This window comes from Echeneis naucrates, chromosome 17 (assembly GCF_900963305.1).
Source record: "Echeneis naucrates chromosome 17, fEcheNa1.1, whole genome shotgun sequence".
Classification (NCBI taxonomy): domain Eukaryota; kingdom Metazoa; phylum Chordata; class Actinopteri; order Carangiformes; family Echeneidae; genus Echeneis; species Echeneis naucrates.
In genome coordinates, this window is record NC_042527.1 from 9,684,041 (window position 1) to 9,698,828 (window position 14,788).

At 40.4% G+C, this 14,788-nt stretch overlaps 2 protein-coding genes across 7 annotated transcripts; both read left to right on the plus strand.

The window, feature by feature from the left end:
• The first annotated feature begins 27 nt into the window (after positions 1–27).
• On the plus strand, positions 28–9,601 carry LOC115058156 (endophilin-A2-like). Of its 6 annotated transcripts, none has more exons than XM_029525478.1 (9): positions 31–289; positions 2,956–3,024; positions 3,197–3,413; positions 3,698–3,831; positions 4,094–4,252; positions 5,435–5,538; positions 5,886–6,006; positions 6,046–6,061; positions 6,948–7,135. In XM_029525478.1, exons 1-9 carry the CDS (start codon positions 62–64, stop codon positions 7,133–7,135), a joined length of 1,236 nt encoding a protein of 411 aa, XP_029381338.1. In that variant the 5' UTR covers positions 31–61. The 6 variants fall into 6 exon arrangements, with proteins under 6 accessions (XP_029381340.1, XP_029381339.1, XP_029381338.1 ...); XM_029525475.1 differs by lacking the exon at positions 6,046–6,061 and adding an exon at positions 6,154–6,210 and having other exon boundaries at positions 35–289; positions 5,886–6,019; positions 6,948–9,601; XM_029525480.1 differs by having other exon boundaries at positions 28–289; positions 3,197–3,322; positions 3,778–3,831; positions 5,886–6,061; positions 6,948–9,601.
• Positions 9,602–9,953: 352 nt separating this feature from the next.
• stap2a (signal transducing adaptor family member 2a) lies at positions 9,954–13,720 on the plus strand. Its single transcript, XM_029525405.1, has 11 exons — positions 9,954–10,061; positions 10,845–10,916; positions 11,009–11,128; positions 11,212–11,268; positions 11,359–11,510; positions 11,601–11,732; positions 11,814–11,883; positions 12,017–12,119; positions 12,202–12,297; positions 12,374–12,502; positions 12,587–13,720. The coding sequence occupies exons 1-11, from the start codon at positions 9,954–9,956 to the stop codon at positions 12,640–12,642; spliced, it is 1,095 nt and encodes a 364-aa protein (XP_029381265.1). The 3' UTR covers positions 12,643–13,720.
• Positions 13,721–14,788: the final 1,068 nt, after the last annotated feature.

Below are 14,788 nucleotides of genomic sequence, written 5' to 3' on the forward strand. Positions count from 1 at the left end.
GTGTGTGTGTGTGTGTGTGTGTGTGTGTGTGTGTGTGTGTGGACCCATTTTATCCGGCAGGATGGAGCCTCCCTCCCTCACCCAGTTGAGTCCAGGAAACTGTGGTTGCCTAGCAAGTTTTACATCCACGGTGCAAAGTTTTAAGACGTGCTGGTCGGCTGCCGTGTTGTCCGCACATTCACACCGACTCTTCCTCACATTATTTCCCCGACGAGCTCCAGGTGGCATTCCTGACGGTGTAAAAATGTCCGTCGCAGGATTTAAGAAGCAATTTTACAAAGCCAGCCAGGTAAACGAGCTGCCTTTAAAAACATTAGCCCGTAGCTTAGCTAGCTAGCCAGACGATATTATTGTTACTCTTATAGCGCTAGCTTCAAGCTAAAGTTAGTGTTGTGAGTAAACCGATGAAACCAGCTTTCTTTTTTAGTGAATCGCCGTGAATCGCGTTGACTTTTCCTGAAGTGAACGACTGGTTGTGTTTTTATTAAACTTTTAGCCAAGTGTCAAATATGCTGTGGCTCACAGGTAACGTCAATGTTAACCCTTTGGCTAAAGCTAATCCAGAAAGTTAGCAAGTTAACGCCGCTGACGGGACGGTCAAGTTAAACCCAAATAGTTTTAAACCAAGCTGTCTTTAGTTTTCCTTCCCGTTGGACTCCAGTCGGATTTCTTTTGTACTATTTTTCTGTACTTAGTTTTTAAACAGAAGTCAGTCCTGTGTGGTTTGGTGGGAATTAGTTGGACTCCATCCCTGAGTTTTCTCCGAAATAAGTAATTAAAGCTGTGGGACCAACGCTGACCTGCTGATGTAGAAAGCAGGTTTACAGAGACATGCTTTGGGGCAATCAAACTGTATCTGATATCAGAAATGTAATTTCGTCATGCATTGCTGATATGTAAAACAAATGGTAGGTAGATGCAAAGTGGTGAGATCAATGCTCTTGGTCTGAGTAGGGCCTGGTGTTTCTTTCATAAGACTTATCTGAGAGCAAATTGTGAAATGTGCTTCTGTAAAATCACAAAACTCCTGTTGACGCGATTCATTTAATGCTGCCATGTCTAAGCTACAAGTGTCTCCAAGTTTTGAGCCGAACAGACTCATCCTAACCTCAAACTGTTTAGGATCTGTTATTTCAGCACATCTTGAAGTCATAATAGTTACATACAGTTATTTAAAGGTCGAGTTATGAGGTCAGTTGTTTTTCTCTAATATGTAAATGATCTAATCTGTTAATCAGACAAGGAAGTTATAAAGGGAACTCCAAAACACTGGTTCTTGTTGTCATTGTAAACATGTATGTTTAGTCCTGAATATATCAGTTACGAATATTTTTGATTTTATATCTGTAGCATCAGTGTTATAGACGGAATAGGCATACACCACTAGATGGTTCAGGAAGATTACAAAAATAAGCGGCGACTTGACATAATGCCATGTCAATCAAATGTCTGCTTGGTTTGGTATTATAGCCATTTAAATAAACTGTTGGAAGTTAAACCTGCCACCACAGATATCAAATTCATTAAGACAAAATCTTTGGTCAATGTTGTAATGACACCTGCCATTCAGTGTCTTCTTTCTTTGGTCCAACACCAGAATTACAGATGTATCCAAAGACGAGCTCTTCGTGCAGTGGGTGTGTACCTTTTAAGGGGTAATGGAATCCTAACTATGTGAATACTCTGTCCAAACCAGCTTCCATGTAGCCAGTAAACACAATATGTCAAATCTATATGAGTAGATGCTAACACCACAGTTCAAAGGAGCAAGTCAACTCCCACTATGAACGTCTGCTCTGGAGGAGGAGGCTAGTTATCTCACTTAAAGGGGTTCATGGCCTAACGCTGTAAAAATTATCTTTAGTGTTATATTATTGGAACCAAAACTTTCCACAGGAATGGCATATTCTAGTTTGCTTGAGATGGACCAGTTTATTAGTTGTGTTGGACTGCGGGGAAAAAAAAAAAAAAAACTTTCAGTCTGGTAATGTTAATGCCAGATGAATCACTGAAGACTGTAGATTTCACACATCTACATGCCATAACTTGACATCTGGTACCAACAGATTGATTGATTGCAAATGCGTGTGGTGAATTATATCCATGAGCAAGTTGGCAGTGAAGATTTAGGTCATATTGTGAGCGACCAAGGGTTTGACAAAAAAGAACTTGCCAGACCTGTGTATTATATAATCTAGTGAAATTATTGATCCATCTGGCCATAGAGTTTTATGGTGCTGACAGCTACAATGAATTGAACCAAATAAGGAGACAAGCATGCACATGAACATACAGTCAGTCTCTGAATGGCCTGCAAGCCAGCTGCACTGGATTCTAGAGTGTGTTTTTCTGCTGCGAAATTGAAAATGTATGTGCCATATGTGAGGGAAGATATGCATTGATTTTTATGAGAGCAAGATGAAGTTAGCATGTGTATTTTGTGTCTGTGAATGTGGTTGCAGTGTAGGAAGCTGCATTTTATGTGCTGACCTGATGGAAAAACAGGAAAGCCTTCAGCATTATTCCTTTTGAACCAAGACTCTTGGTACAGTGGAAAGTGGCTTACAGAACTTTTTCCTTTATGCAGAGTTGAGTAGTTTATACAAGTGAAAAACATGGATATTTCTTGGATTAGGAGGACTATGATAGTCATTCCTGGAAAGGAGAAAACGCAACATGCTATATACCTTGTTTGGAGACAGATAACAGGGAGATTCTTTCCATCCTGGCTGAAGCCTTTCATCTCCTCTCAGCTCCAGAAATGTACTTCTATAGTTTATTTTGATCAAGAGATGGAAAAGTGAAGGGCAGATTTTTTATATATATGCAATTTGCCCAATGCCAATATAAGAGGATTAATAGGGTAAGATGTCTGTTTGTTTATTTGTAAATAAACCTTCAGGAGGACCAGTGAACATGCCAAATTCAGTCAGCCTCATTTCTTGTCTGTCACAGCTGATGAGCGAAAAGGTTGGAGGTGCAGAGGGAACCAAACTGGATGAAGACTTCAAGGATCTTGAAAGGGTACTACTTCATATAATTTGAAAGGCTAGCTATAGTTCATCTGTTGGGTAACAATATTGTCATATGTTGTGCTGTGTATTATGTCTTCCATGTGCCTTAATCTTGCATATATGATCTGAAAGGCATGAAACTCAGCATATCAAATTATGGCTGTCCTAATTTTTATCAACAGAAAGCAGATATTACCAGCAAAGCAGTGGTGGAAGTCATCAATAAAACATCAGAGTACCTTCAACCCAATCCAGCGACAAGAGCTAAGCTTTCTATGCTTAACACAGTGTCCAAAATCCGCGGACAGGTGAATAGTCCAGGTTATCCCCAGCCTGAGGGACTCCTGGGGGAGTGCATGACTAAGTATGGCCGGGACATGGGCGAGGACACTAACTTTGGTGAGAAAGATGGAGTCTGTGAAACGTATGAAATGAAACGTATAGTAGAATTGGAAATTGGAAGTTGTGTGTTGTTAAAGTATTAAAAAGTTTAGGAAAGTTGGCAATATAATATGGTGGGGCAATGTCTTTTTCTATTAGAACAAAAAGTGTCTGCTTGTATTTTTTCTTGTTTTCTCTTTATTTATAGAGATGATAATAATAATAACATTACTTTTAATCTCCCACGCTCTGTAATGCTGGCATTTTGCTTGTATGTGCATGCGTGTGTGCACACACCACAGGTGCTGCTCTAATAGATGTAGGGGAGTCAATGAAGAGGATGGCTGAAGTAAAGGACTCTTTGGACATTGACGTGAAACAGAACTTCATTGACCCTCTTCAAGCTGTTGCTGAGAAGGATATCAAAGACATTCAGGTATAATCAAAGACGTAGTATGCTTATGCACGTACAGGCCAGACACTGACTAATGAGTTCCACAGGCAGTGTGTATGCTTTAATAGTATGAAAAAAGTATTAGTAATCCAGATGCATAAGAGCAAAACTGCATCCAAAAGGTTGGATCATTTTGTCAGCAAAATTTCTCAAGATCAGACACAAGTAAAGATATTTGTATTCATATGATACTGTATAATCTACCAAATCTCATCACCCATTCCCACCTTTTTCACTCCTTCAGCACCACCTGAAGAAACTGGAGGGCCGCCGCCTGGACTATGATTATAAAAAGAAACGTCAAGGTAAAATCCAAGATGAAGAGATCAGGCAGGCCTTGGAGAAGTTCCATGAGTCCAAGGAGCTGGCTGAGAGCTCCATGCACAACCTGCTGGAAACAGATGTGAGTAGCCAGTAGGCTGATTGAACATGCATTGCAGATGGTCCCCTGAAATCTGCTGAAACTTGTTTAATGTATTGCGTTAATAGAAACATGTATCAATGTACCTTCATTTCACTGGCAACTGATCCTACACCTGCAACTGCTATAAACGAGATTAGAAAACTTATTCCATCAGTAAAATACCTTTTTCATAAAAGATGCATCTACAGTAGAGCTAATCAGTCTCCTTATTCCACAAGGCCAAAAATACACTGACAGCTGTTTAAATATTGAACAACAGAGTCATAGTGTGACACACTGAGATATTTTTTCTTACGAGATAGGTTTGTAAGCGTTGGTGATAGACATGTTGAAAGTCAACATTGTTTCACATGCATGTAATGATAGGCTTAATGAAATAAACCACCTGCTTCATTTGGTGCCAGTGATTGAATCGATTAATAGAGTTCATTTGAGGCAGCAATTTGAAAAGGCTGTTGAGTTTACTTTTGGGAGCTAAAAGAATTTAATTCCTTTAGTCTGTTAATATTGTGGGTTAGCTGTGAAAATGTCTGTTGAAAGCAGAAATGAAAGAGGAAATTTAATATGATCTGATGCAGAGACAGAGATTTATTTCCAAGCATTCATAGTTGAAGCAAGTGGCTGAATTTTCCATTTGAATAAGATAGCAATTTACACAATTATACAGTTTATTCCCTCAAAAACCTTATTTGCCAAGTTTAGAATATATGAAATTAAGAAGCCCTAGATAAATAAAATGAAAGCCAAATGTGAAGTGGTAGCAAAATTGACTGACAAATATTGCATTTATTTTTAAAGTCGCTAATTTTTGGAGTATATGATCATCTTCAAAGCGTGTTTCTGACTAACTCAGTTTTCAAAAGCATGTTGCTAAGTTTCTCACTTAGCATGTCTTGTATTGCCTCTAAAGAGTGAGTGCCTTGCCCAGTTTTTTATTTACCTCAGTGACCTGCAGTCATCTGGGCCAGTTCAACCTGTTTTGTTTAGTATATACCATTTTCATTTTTTCAGGCTGTTATGACTGATGAAAAATGCTGACACTGAAACAAACAGGACAGATGAGAGACAGGAAGGCAAAACTACTGTCCTGAATGACCAGAGATCATTTTGTATTTACTCTCATAAAAAAATAGTAATGAAAAATTGGCCATGTGTTTGTAGGTGGAGCAGGTGAGTCAGCTGTCATCTTTTGTGGAGTCTCTGCTGCAGTACCACAGAGAGGCCGCACAGATCTTTGAAGAGCTTTCTGACAAACTAAGAGAAAGGTCAGTGCCGTGACTATTTGTGGAACATAGTATGCCTTTTGTTTGTTGAGGCTATGTCCCTCTCACACATGACAAGGATGATTAAGCTGTACACCATCTATTCTTTTGCTCATCTAATAATGAGCAATGACTGTCCAGCAGTCGATGCTGAGGTCAAATCACACATTTTTTACTGGAAAATAAAAATCTGAAATTACTATCTTTGTTGTGTAGACACATTATTTTTTAATCTGTTTACCCTCCATTACAAAAGGAAATTATATTTTTTTATGTAACAAAATAAAATTGATTATTTTTGGAATAATGAACTGCACTGGAGACAATCTGTTTTCTTCTTTTGAATGCAGGGTGGTGGATGCTCAGAACCGTCCAAGGCGAGAATACACACCCAAACCAAGACCAGCATATGACTTCGGAGAGCTAGAACAGTCCAATGGAGGATACTCAACCGCTGCAACAAGCCCTCCAGCTTACTCTACCGGTAAACTCGCTCATATACTTTTTGAGAGCTGCGTAAATTTGTGTGTATGTATGTTCACAAAGCCTACAGAGAGGAAATCATACATGCAAATCATCTCAAGACTGATGTTTCTTTCCTTCTGCAACATTAACCAGCTACACCACAAAGTCGAGGTCCTTCCTTCCAAAGAAGCTCCATCAAGAGCAGGCCGTGTGAGTGGATAGATGAAGATAATGTCACTTACAGAGAACTTTAACGTCTCTCCATTTTCACTCTGTTGCACATCTGTGTGACAGAGAAGTGGCTTCATGTCAACTATTTCACTAACATTTTTGAATGCCGTTTGTTGTGTCCCATTTCTCAGGTCCCCAGAACAAGCAGGGGCTTGTCAGATTATTTCTCACAGACCAAGGCTGTAGAAACAAAAACATTTTGGCAAACTTGGTTTAGTAAAAGTAAACCAAACCAAAAATTGAAAGAAAAAAAAATATTTTTTTCAGCTGTCATGGTTTGCCTGAACTGTTTGTTTCTGACAGCCTGTTGACTGAAACTTCTGAGCCTCAAGAAAAATTGCTGATTGCCACATAGATTATTTCGCAATCATAGTTAACAAGCATACATTCACATTACCTGTTCAACAAGAGTAACTTGGCCTAAAACTTGAACATGCTTTTGGGTTTAATTGAAATAGTTTTCCTATGTCACATATCTTGAGCTTCAGAAGAATTCAGTCTGATGACTAACTTATAAACCTGTCCTGTTGTAATGGCTTTTTTTTTGGTGTATTTCAGAGTCCTTTTGGAAAACACGCTGTCACACACTGCCCCTAATGAGATCTTTTTAAAAGACAATTTACTAATCTTGTTAAAGAAAACTGGAACATTTTGATTTCACATCATGACTGTTTGTTCTTTCTCCCTCTTTGCATCTCTTTGTGTCCTTTCTGCAGCTGAGCCATGCTGTAAAGCCCTGTATGACTTTGAGCCAGAGAATGAAGGTGAGCTGGGCTTCCATGAGGGTGACATCATTACCTTGGTCAGTCAAATTGATGAGAACTGGTTCGAGGGAACCCTTCGTGGAAGATCAGGATACTTCCCAAACAACTACGTTGAAGTGATGGTGCCACTATCACACTGAAAACAGCAAGGCAAGAGGGAGATAGCAGAGGATGGAAAATGGGGGTGATGGAGGATTGTCTTCCAAAAGTTATCTTTAGTTTTTTCATAATTGAAGGAAAAACATCTTAAGACAGGAACATAATTTTTGTATCATGGTGTTATTTGAGCAAAGCATTTCTCAAGCAAAAAAAAAAAAAAAAAAAAAAAAAAAAATCAAAAACTGATAGTTTTTTTTTTTTTTTTTTTTTTTATGTTCATTCGGAAAATTATGGTGTAACATCTGGGTGCAATTACCATATCCTGAGTCTTCATATTAACTTGCAATGCACCTGTGCACTTTGTACACTACTCTCACTCCATTACTAGGACAATGAAGAAAGATTAAGAGCGAATGGCATCTGTCATTACATGACCAGCAGTATCCACAAACACTAAGAAGTGCAACTACTTTATTCTTATACTCTTGACCTCCTTTTCTTTCAACAACATTATGTGTCTTATTAGGTGCATTGTCATAATGGTACTGCACACATGAATGTAGATGCATGCAAATTTTTTTAGACTTTGTTTTCTACACTCCTAGTTAAGCATTAGTCCTGTCCAATGGACTCACAAGTCAATATGAAACTTCCTTTTTCTTGATGTCACACTATCCTACACTGCCATCTGGTGGCAACGGATGACTCCAACCTATTAGTTTAAGTGGCTGACTTAAATTGTAATTGCGTTTGCTAAGTTAATTTGAGACCAAATTATTTTATGATTTAATTCTAAAGTTGTAGTTGTCAATTAATGTATCTATTATGCTTATCTAAATGCTGCATATTTGTCACTATGTTAATTTACTTAACGCTCCACCATCATTTTCTTTGCATGCCATCCTATTGTCTCTGAGTTTGATGCCAAAGAAACATCGCACACACATCAAATTTGCCTGAGGTTGCTGTTGACAGAGTAAAGTAATGTATTTCATACAGCTTCTTGTGCAAATTGCTGAAAAACAACACTATTTAATCATTAAGATGGTTACATCCAAACATGTCTTATTTACTACACAAAAGCAGACGCTTTTGTGCTACAGCGCAGTCAGTAATGTAATATGACCTTGTAAATTAATGAATCGACCGCATTGCACGAAAGCCATAAACACAAACCCCCAGTTCCTCTGCTTTCTCAGGCTCCAGTGATACTGCTGGCAGTGTCACTCACAAGGTTTTGTGGGATTTTACACAAATAATTGTCAATGAATATTCAGTCTGTGATTTGTTTTCCCCTTGGTGCTGGGATAAGCTTGGCTTGAGTGCTCCAACCTATAATTCAAAGCATGGAAATTAATCTGATGTGTATTTGGTGTTTTTGTACCTGCCATAGTTGTGAGACTGAATCTATGCACCAGACCTGACAGATAAGGTTAGCGCCCAACTATTGTGTTGAGAATCTGCTAATAATGAGGAAGGCCTTCTGATAATGGCTGGCTTCAGTTTCATTTAAGCCTGTTACAAGCACACTATGGACTGTGAGGGTGTGTGCTGTTTGCTTAAATGGCAACTTTCTCCTCTTGTCATGATCCCCTTGTTAGGCCACCCCCACCCCACTCATCTCTCCCATCTCTATTTAAACCTGGAGCGGAACAGACAGGTCTTTTCAGTGGGGATGGGCACACTGTAGTGGATTACTCCCTCCATCCCCCCATCAGTCTTTACACACCACCTGCCCCTGCACCCCTACCCCCTTTCTCATTATCTGCCCTCTCCCATTCCCATGGTACCTCTGTAGCTCGGACCATCCCTGGAATAATCCCTTTGTTATCATAGTGTGTGCCTCTTAATGTTATGTTTGCATATCTTCTCCGTTATTCATCTTGTGTACAGGACCGAGGCTTTGGCTGTGCTGAGTAATAATTGTGTGGTTCAGGTGTGGCTTTCCAGGCCTCATTACACTGAATCAAAGCCCAGAGTTTGAGGGGGGAATGAAGGGTCAGGGGCTCAGGTTGAGTTATTATCCAGCCTGTTTAATGATGATGGTTAATATTGAGGAAGAAAGAGCTGAAATCAATTTTTGCAAGCTGCTGCTGTCACATCTGAAATAGTTGTCTGACTGCTGCAGCTGACATTTATTACAGCACTACATTTTGAAATGGTTTGTCTTGGATCCATACCTAAAAGTGTCTTAAGTACAAATATTAATGAATGAAGTATTATCAGCCTCAAAAGCTTTATTTTATTATGTACATCTTAATCAAATGTTCTGTTTAAAAGATAAATGCTTTGCATGTGTCCTCATAGCAGCTTCTGTCTTAAGCAATATCTTATTGTAACTGTGACACTGTGGGGAGACTAAAAGTGGGATTATCCTGGATTATTTTAAGGATCTATGGTTTACCTCTATGATACGTATAATCTCATGTGTATTGTATAGTTTTGTTATGTAAAGGCGGACGGGTGATGCTGGTTTGCTTGTTGAAATAAATGTAATTTGGCTGTAATTGTGTCTCAGTTCTGCCGTCTCTTTCATATGAAACTTTACTGATATATGAATTGATGCAGAAATGAGAGATGTGGGATCATCGTTGTTTGTAGCATGGCTCTCGTCTTCAGCTGATATTACTATTTACAATGTAAAGTTTCCATTTTAGTTCCGTAAACCGTCTGTCTAACATTTATCACCCGACCCTCCAATGTCTAATCTGCCCAACCACCCGCCTGGTTGACCCCCCCCAGCAGGCTCGATCTGCCAGCTGTTGGATTACTGCCACGGCTCAATCTCATCGGCGAAGGCGTGTCACTCCCCGAATTACTCGGATCCCCTTTGTCCTCTGTGCTCAGCCAGCGACACTCATGGCGGCTGCACCCGTCAGACAGCGCTCCGGGCCGGGGGGTCCCCGGTCTCAGCTTCCGCCCTGCTACTACGAGGGATACCTGGAGAAGCGGGGACCGAGAGAAAAGGTACGTTCGGCCGCCGCAGATCAGGTGCCATGTTGTCTACAGCCGTGATCCATATGTTGGTGTGTCTCTGCACCTCCACCGGCTGGTCCCCCGCCTCCATGCCCAAAGAGCTGTCAACTTCCTTATTGTGGGAGTCTGGGCGAGGCGACACTCCACAGCGAGCTGCCGGGATTTTTCTCGTGTTGCAGGATTCTCACAGGGATCATTTGCATCAACTCATGAACGGATCTCCATGTGAGGATCTAGGAATCCCGTCCGCTGTCAAAATGTTGAATGTCACAGCAATTGCATCACACGGATGATTGTGGCGGATCATTTTCTTCACTCAGAAGCAGTCAGAAATCTTTGGGCATATTGATCTGACAGCCTGTGGGCTGAAGTGTCTTTTTAATATCTCCAATGCAAAGTTGCACACAGTTAAATCGACACTAGATTTGTTATTCTAATGTTTTCCATCATAAGGTGATGACTAAAGAATGGGATCCCCACACCCACCCAACATCCTTTTTACCCCAATAGGCTCATTTCAATCCCATGCAGACATGTAATCTGAGCCTGGCTCAGGTGCAGGGTCTGTCAGTGATCCATAGTCACAGACTAACAGCAGCTGAGCCTCACTCCCTCCCCATTATATGGGACAGGAAATGTGCCAGTAATAAAAAGAAGATATCCATAACACAGATGTGAAAATCAGCACTATTGGTGACACAGTTTCTTCTTCCTGTTTGGAAAAAAAAGGGGGTTTTCATTGATTCACCACATCTGTTTATTTTCACGTCGCAGGCATCCAGGCGACTGTGGACCTGTCTATGTGGGAATTCTTTGTACTTCTTCAATAATGCTAAGGATACTCATGTAAGTGTCATAACATACATTGGGTTTGCTGTAATTGTGTGTGCATTATGTGTTGCCACTGGAACATGTTCTTGCGTGTGTGTGTGTTTCAGTATGTGGAGAAGCTGGACCTCAGTGGGTTTGTGTCTCTGAAAGATGACTGCAGCCGGGACAGAAACCTGGAGGCAGCCAGACTCATCCTTTGCATGAAGGATGGGGAAACCAAACTGACAGTAATATCGCTCGACACAGACAGACACACAATTATCAAATGAAAACTGTCTTTGCAAAGTTTAAAAGTTCTTGTCTCTTCCAGGCACCTAACCTAGAATCGAGGGAGCTGTGGAAAGGTTTCCTCTACTCTGTCATAGATGTAAATATTCATCTTTTGCACACACATCTACCTACTGGTGTCTCCTTCTTGTGATGCTGAATAAGAAATTGTTCCCTTTATCCATCACAGCTCAATGTCCCGTCCTGCCTCACGTTGCTGCCAGGCCAGCTGCAGATGCTGAAAGAGGTGGTGGACAAAGAAAGGTCCAGACGGAGAACTCGCACTCCCACACGGGCTCCTCCTTCACCGCTCTCCGTGCCTTTAGTAGGAGAGATCCCACCGTGAGTTCTCCTCCTTGTTGAGCGGATGGACTGTAGTTGTTTTACTGTACCTTTACCTTTCTGCCGTGTGTGTGTGTTTTTGTTATGCAGGTGCTTTCGTCCTGTGTCCCGAACAGAGGCTGAAGTCCTTCTGGAGCGACACCCAGACTGTGGCAACATGTTGCTCCGTCCAGGCAGGGATGGATGCTCACTAGCTGTCACTACTCGACAAGACCTCAATGGGTAAAAATCTGCTGAGCACCTGGACGCACCGCTGCAAATATCCAAAACACTGTTTTCACTGCTGTGTCTTTTTTGCTGTAGGTCAGTGTTCAGACATTATCGTGTGACTCAAAGGGACCAGGGCGGTTATGTCATCGATGTAGAAAATCCTGTAAGTGTTTAATACTTGCAGACACAGTTGAACCCACCAAAGATATGAGTTCTGGCTGAATTGGAGATTACAACAGTTAACAATGTCTGTTAGTGAAGCAGAAGAATATAATTTATCAGTTTTCCATTTACAGATTCCCTGTGGTACACTTCATGAGGTCATTGATGCCCTGGTAGAGAAGACAGCGGGGACTCTACAACCTTTCCTCCTGGAGGAGCCGTATGAAGAGAATATCAGTGAGACTTTTTCCTATGTCTTTTTGCCTGTCTTATAATTAATCTGCAGGTCAATCCATGTATACTTTTTTTGTGTCACCAGCATATGTTTCTGCCAATGATGAGAACGGAGAAAAGATCCTCCACACTGCCCCCACGAGCCCACTGCCAAAGGCTCCTGCCCTGCCTCCAAAACAAGGTTTAGCTCTTAAACATGCAGCACATCCACAGAATCAAAGGCGGAAATAATGATCACTAATTTCATTCTGGTGCAGACCGTTGGTGCAGTAGTCCCCTGTCCAGATCCCCCGCCTCAGACCGGAGGATCCTGACGTCATCAGTGCCGGCCTCTCCCACCAACCCAATGAGACGACTCATCCTCTCCCCTTCACCTCTCGCACAGAGTGAGTAAATAATGGGCCAAGTTCACCAGCAGAAGCTGATCTGCGCTTGTTTCTGCTCAAAGTGTATCTTCTATCCTTCCATAGCACTCAATGAGGAACTCAAGATGAAGCTTGAGAAGAGACGGGCCAGTCAGGAGTGAGTTCACTCATAAGGAACTGCTTCCTGCCACAGCGTACTCAATCTTCAGTGCCAAGCCCCGTCTCACCACAGCTATGTACTCATCCTGTGCCTTCTAGGTGGAAGACAAGGGACTATAAATACCCCCACACTCTCAGTGCGTTCTCCACATGCATAACACTGCCTCCGAGCAAAAAATATCATGACCACAAATGATTGTTCTTCACAGTACAAAGAAAAACAAAAAAACAAAACAAAACTCTGAGTCAACATGACTGGCAGCTAAAACCTAACAAAAAAAATGCCGGACCACCGACTGAGCCTGATGTTTGTCTGAGCCCATGTCTGGGTGCTAAGCTGCTGATGTTGCTGCTGCTACACTGGAGACACTAAATCATCTCTGAAAATAACCCTAACCTGACATGCTCAGTTACATCTCATGTTCCACAACTGAGAGATTTAAAAAAAAAAAAGAAAGAAAATATCTGAACAGTCTATCTGATCAGAAACTGAAACCTGCACAATCTTTGCCTGTTGCTGTGAGTGTAATTCATGAATGATAAGCAACCATTTATATGTAAATTCAATAGCACTGCTACGGTTAATTTAAAACCAAACTTAAACAGTATTTTTGGTGCTTAGTTTAAAGTGTCTCCTAAATCTCTGCTACTGTTTGTGATACTGTATGGTGCTATGACTCACCGGTGCTCAGACCTGCCTGGAGACTCCAGCTGACTTGTGACTTGTGTCCCTCTAAAAAGAAAATCGATCTCTGTAAGTGAGGATGCCCTCTAGTGGGATGGCTGTCGAACACGAGTTTTACTTAACAGCAAAATCTTATTGACAAAAGAAACAGACATAGACCAATCTTTCTTTATGTTGCAGACTGAATCTGGCTAAAACGTTTAGCTTTATCACAGTATTACACTATGCCCTACCTCTTTACCTTTAATAACAAAATTATTATTTATTACACATCTGTAGGTGTTTCAACAATGACAATTTGTATTTCTACATGGGAATCAGTTTTCTTATGGACACATCTGTGAATTGGCCTGTCCTGCAGATTTGAAGTGTTTGAGTGCTCGTGGCAAACTGTGATTAACTGACCTGTCAATGAACAGTTACTTGTATGTTTGTACAGTATGTAATGTGTCTACTTGATGACTAACAGAGAATAGTATTTGTTAGATGTCGAGGGCATTAAATTGTTTTTGCATGGATCTTCATCGTTCTTCGTCATGATTAAAACTTTTTATAGCTTTTGTTTTCCATAAAAAGAGGCTATTTTGTTGTTTGTTTGTTTTTTTTTAATACGTGACAAGCCTTCATTTTAAGCATGACGTTCCTCTGACAACAGAATAAGAAGAAAACTAGCTATTACATGAATCAATACAATGAGTAGTTCATTACTGAGAATATTGAACAATCTGTTGAGGAAACATGTTTGCAAACAGCCAAGTTATTTTTATCCAGTTAAGTGTGGGTGGGGATTATTTTTAGTTTTCTGTATTATTTAATTTTTAATAATCCTGCATGATTTCACATATTTGTTTATGAAGGAGTTTAATAGTTATTCAAGTTTTAAGAAAGTCTCCTTTTGTCTACATCTCAGTGTAAAACCAATATGAAACTGCTCAGATTTTCTTTATTTATATTTTCTTCAACTAAAATGAACAGATTTTTAAAAAGTAAATCCGTCAATAATGGAAGATTGGGAGACTACAAGCATTGAGCCTGATGTAATTCCTTATCTTGCCCGTCAGGAGTCAGAAACAGCTTCTTTGTAATAAATACTCATGTGGAATTCATAACACTGGATTCTTGCTGATATTGGAATTTTCCTTTTTGTTGTTGTTGTTTTGTTGGTAATTTTGGGTGCATTGCTTCTTTTTCTCTGGATTTGGAAGTATTGTTTTTTAAGCCTGTCCTATGGCGAAAATAGCTCAGACGTTGGCCTTTAGTTTGAAATTATCTGACACCTGTCATATGCAACAGCTGGAAGATCATGTAATAGGAATTCAGATTCAGCCTGCCAATGCGCCATTTTGTGTGCAGCTGCAATATTATTTGAACATAACTGTTTATATAAACTGTAATCTCCCATTTATTAGATCCAGTGCTGCGTTCAATCACGGCAAAACTAACACCACATCACTTCTGTTTCA

What these genes read in the sequence shown, in the direction of transcription:
- LOC115058156 (XM_029525475.1), top strand. Translation starts at nt 62, where the DNA reads ATGGAGCCTCCCTCCCTCACCCAGTTGAGTCCAGGAAACTGTGGTTGC. An exon ending in ACAACCTGCTGGAAACAGAT is followed by an intron (nt 4,253 to 5,434) that starts GTGAGTAGCCAG and finishes ATGTGTTTGTAG; the next exon opens with GTGGAGCAGGTGAGTCAGCT. An exon ending in CTCCATCAAGAGCAGGCCGT is followed by an intron (nt 6,211 to 6,947) that starts GTGAGTGGATAG and finishes TCCTTTCTGCAG; the next exon opens with CTGAGCCATGCTGTAAAGCC.
- stap2a (XM_029525405.1), top strand. Translation starts at nt 9,954, where the DNA reads ATGGCGGCTGCACCCGTCAGACAGCGCTCCGGGCCGGGGGGTCCCCGG. An exon ending in AGCGGGGACCGAGAGAAAAG is followed by an intron (nt 10,062 to 10,844) that starts GTACGTTCGGCC and finishes TTCACGTCGCAG; the next exon opens with GCATCCAGGCGACTGTGGAC. An exon ending in GCCGTATGAAGAGAATATCA is followed by an intron (nt 12,120 to 12,201) that starts GTGAGACTTTTT and finishes TTGTGTCACCAG; the next exon opens with CATATGTTTCTGCCAATGAT.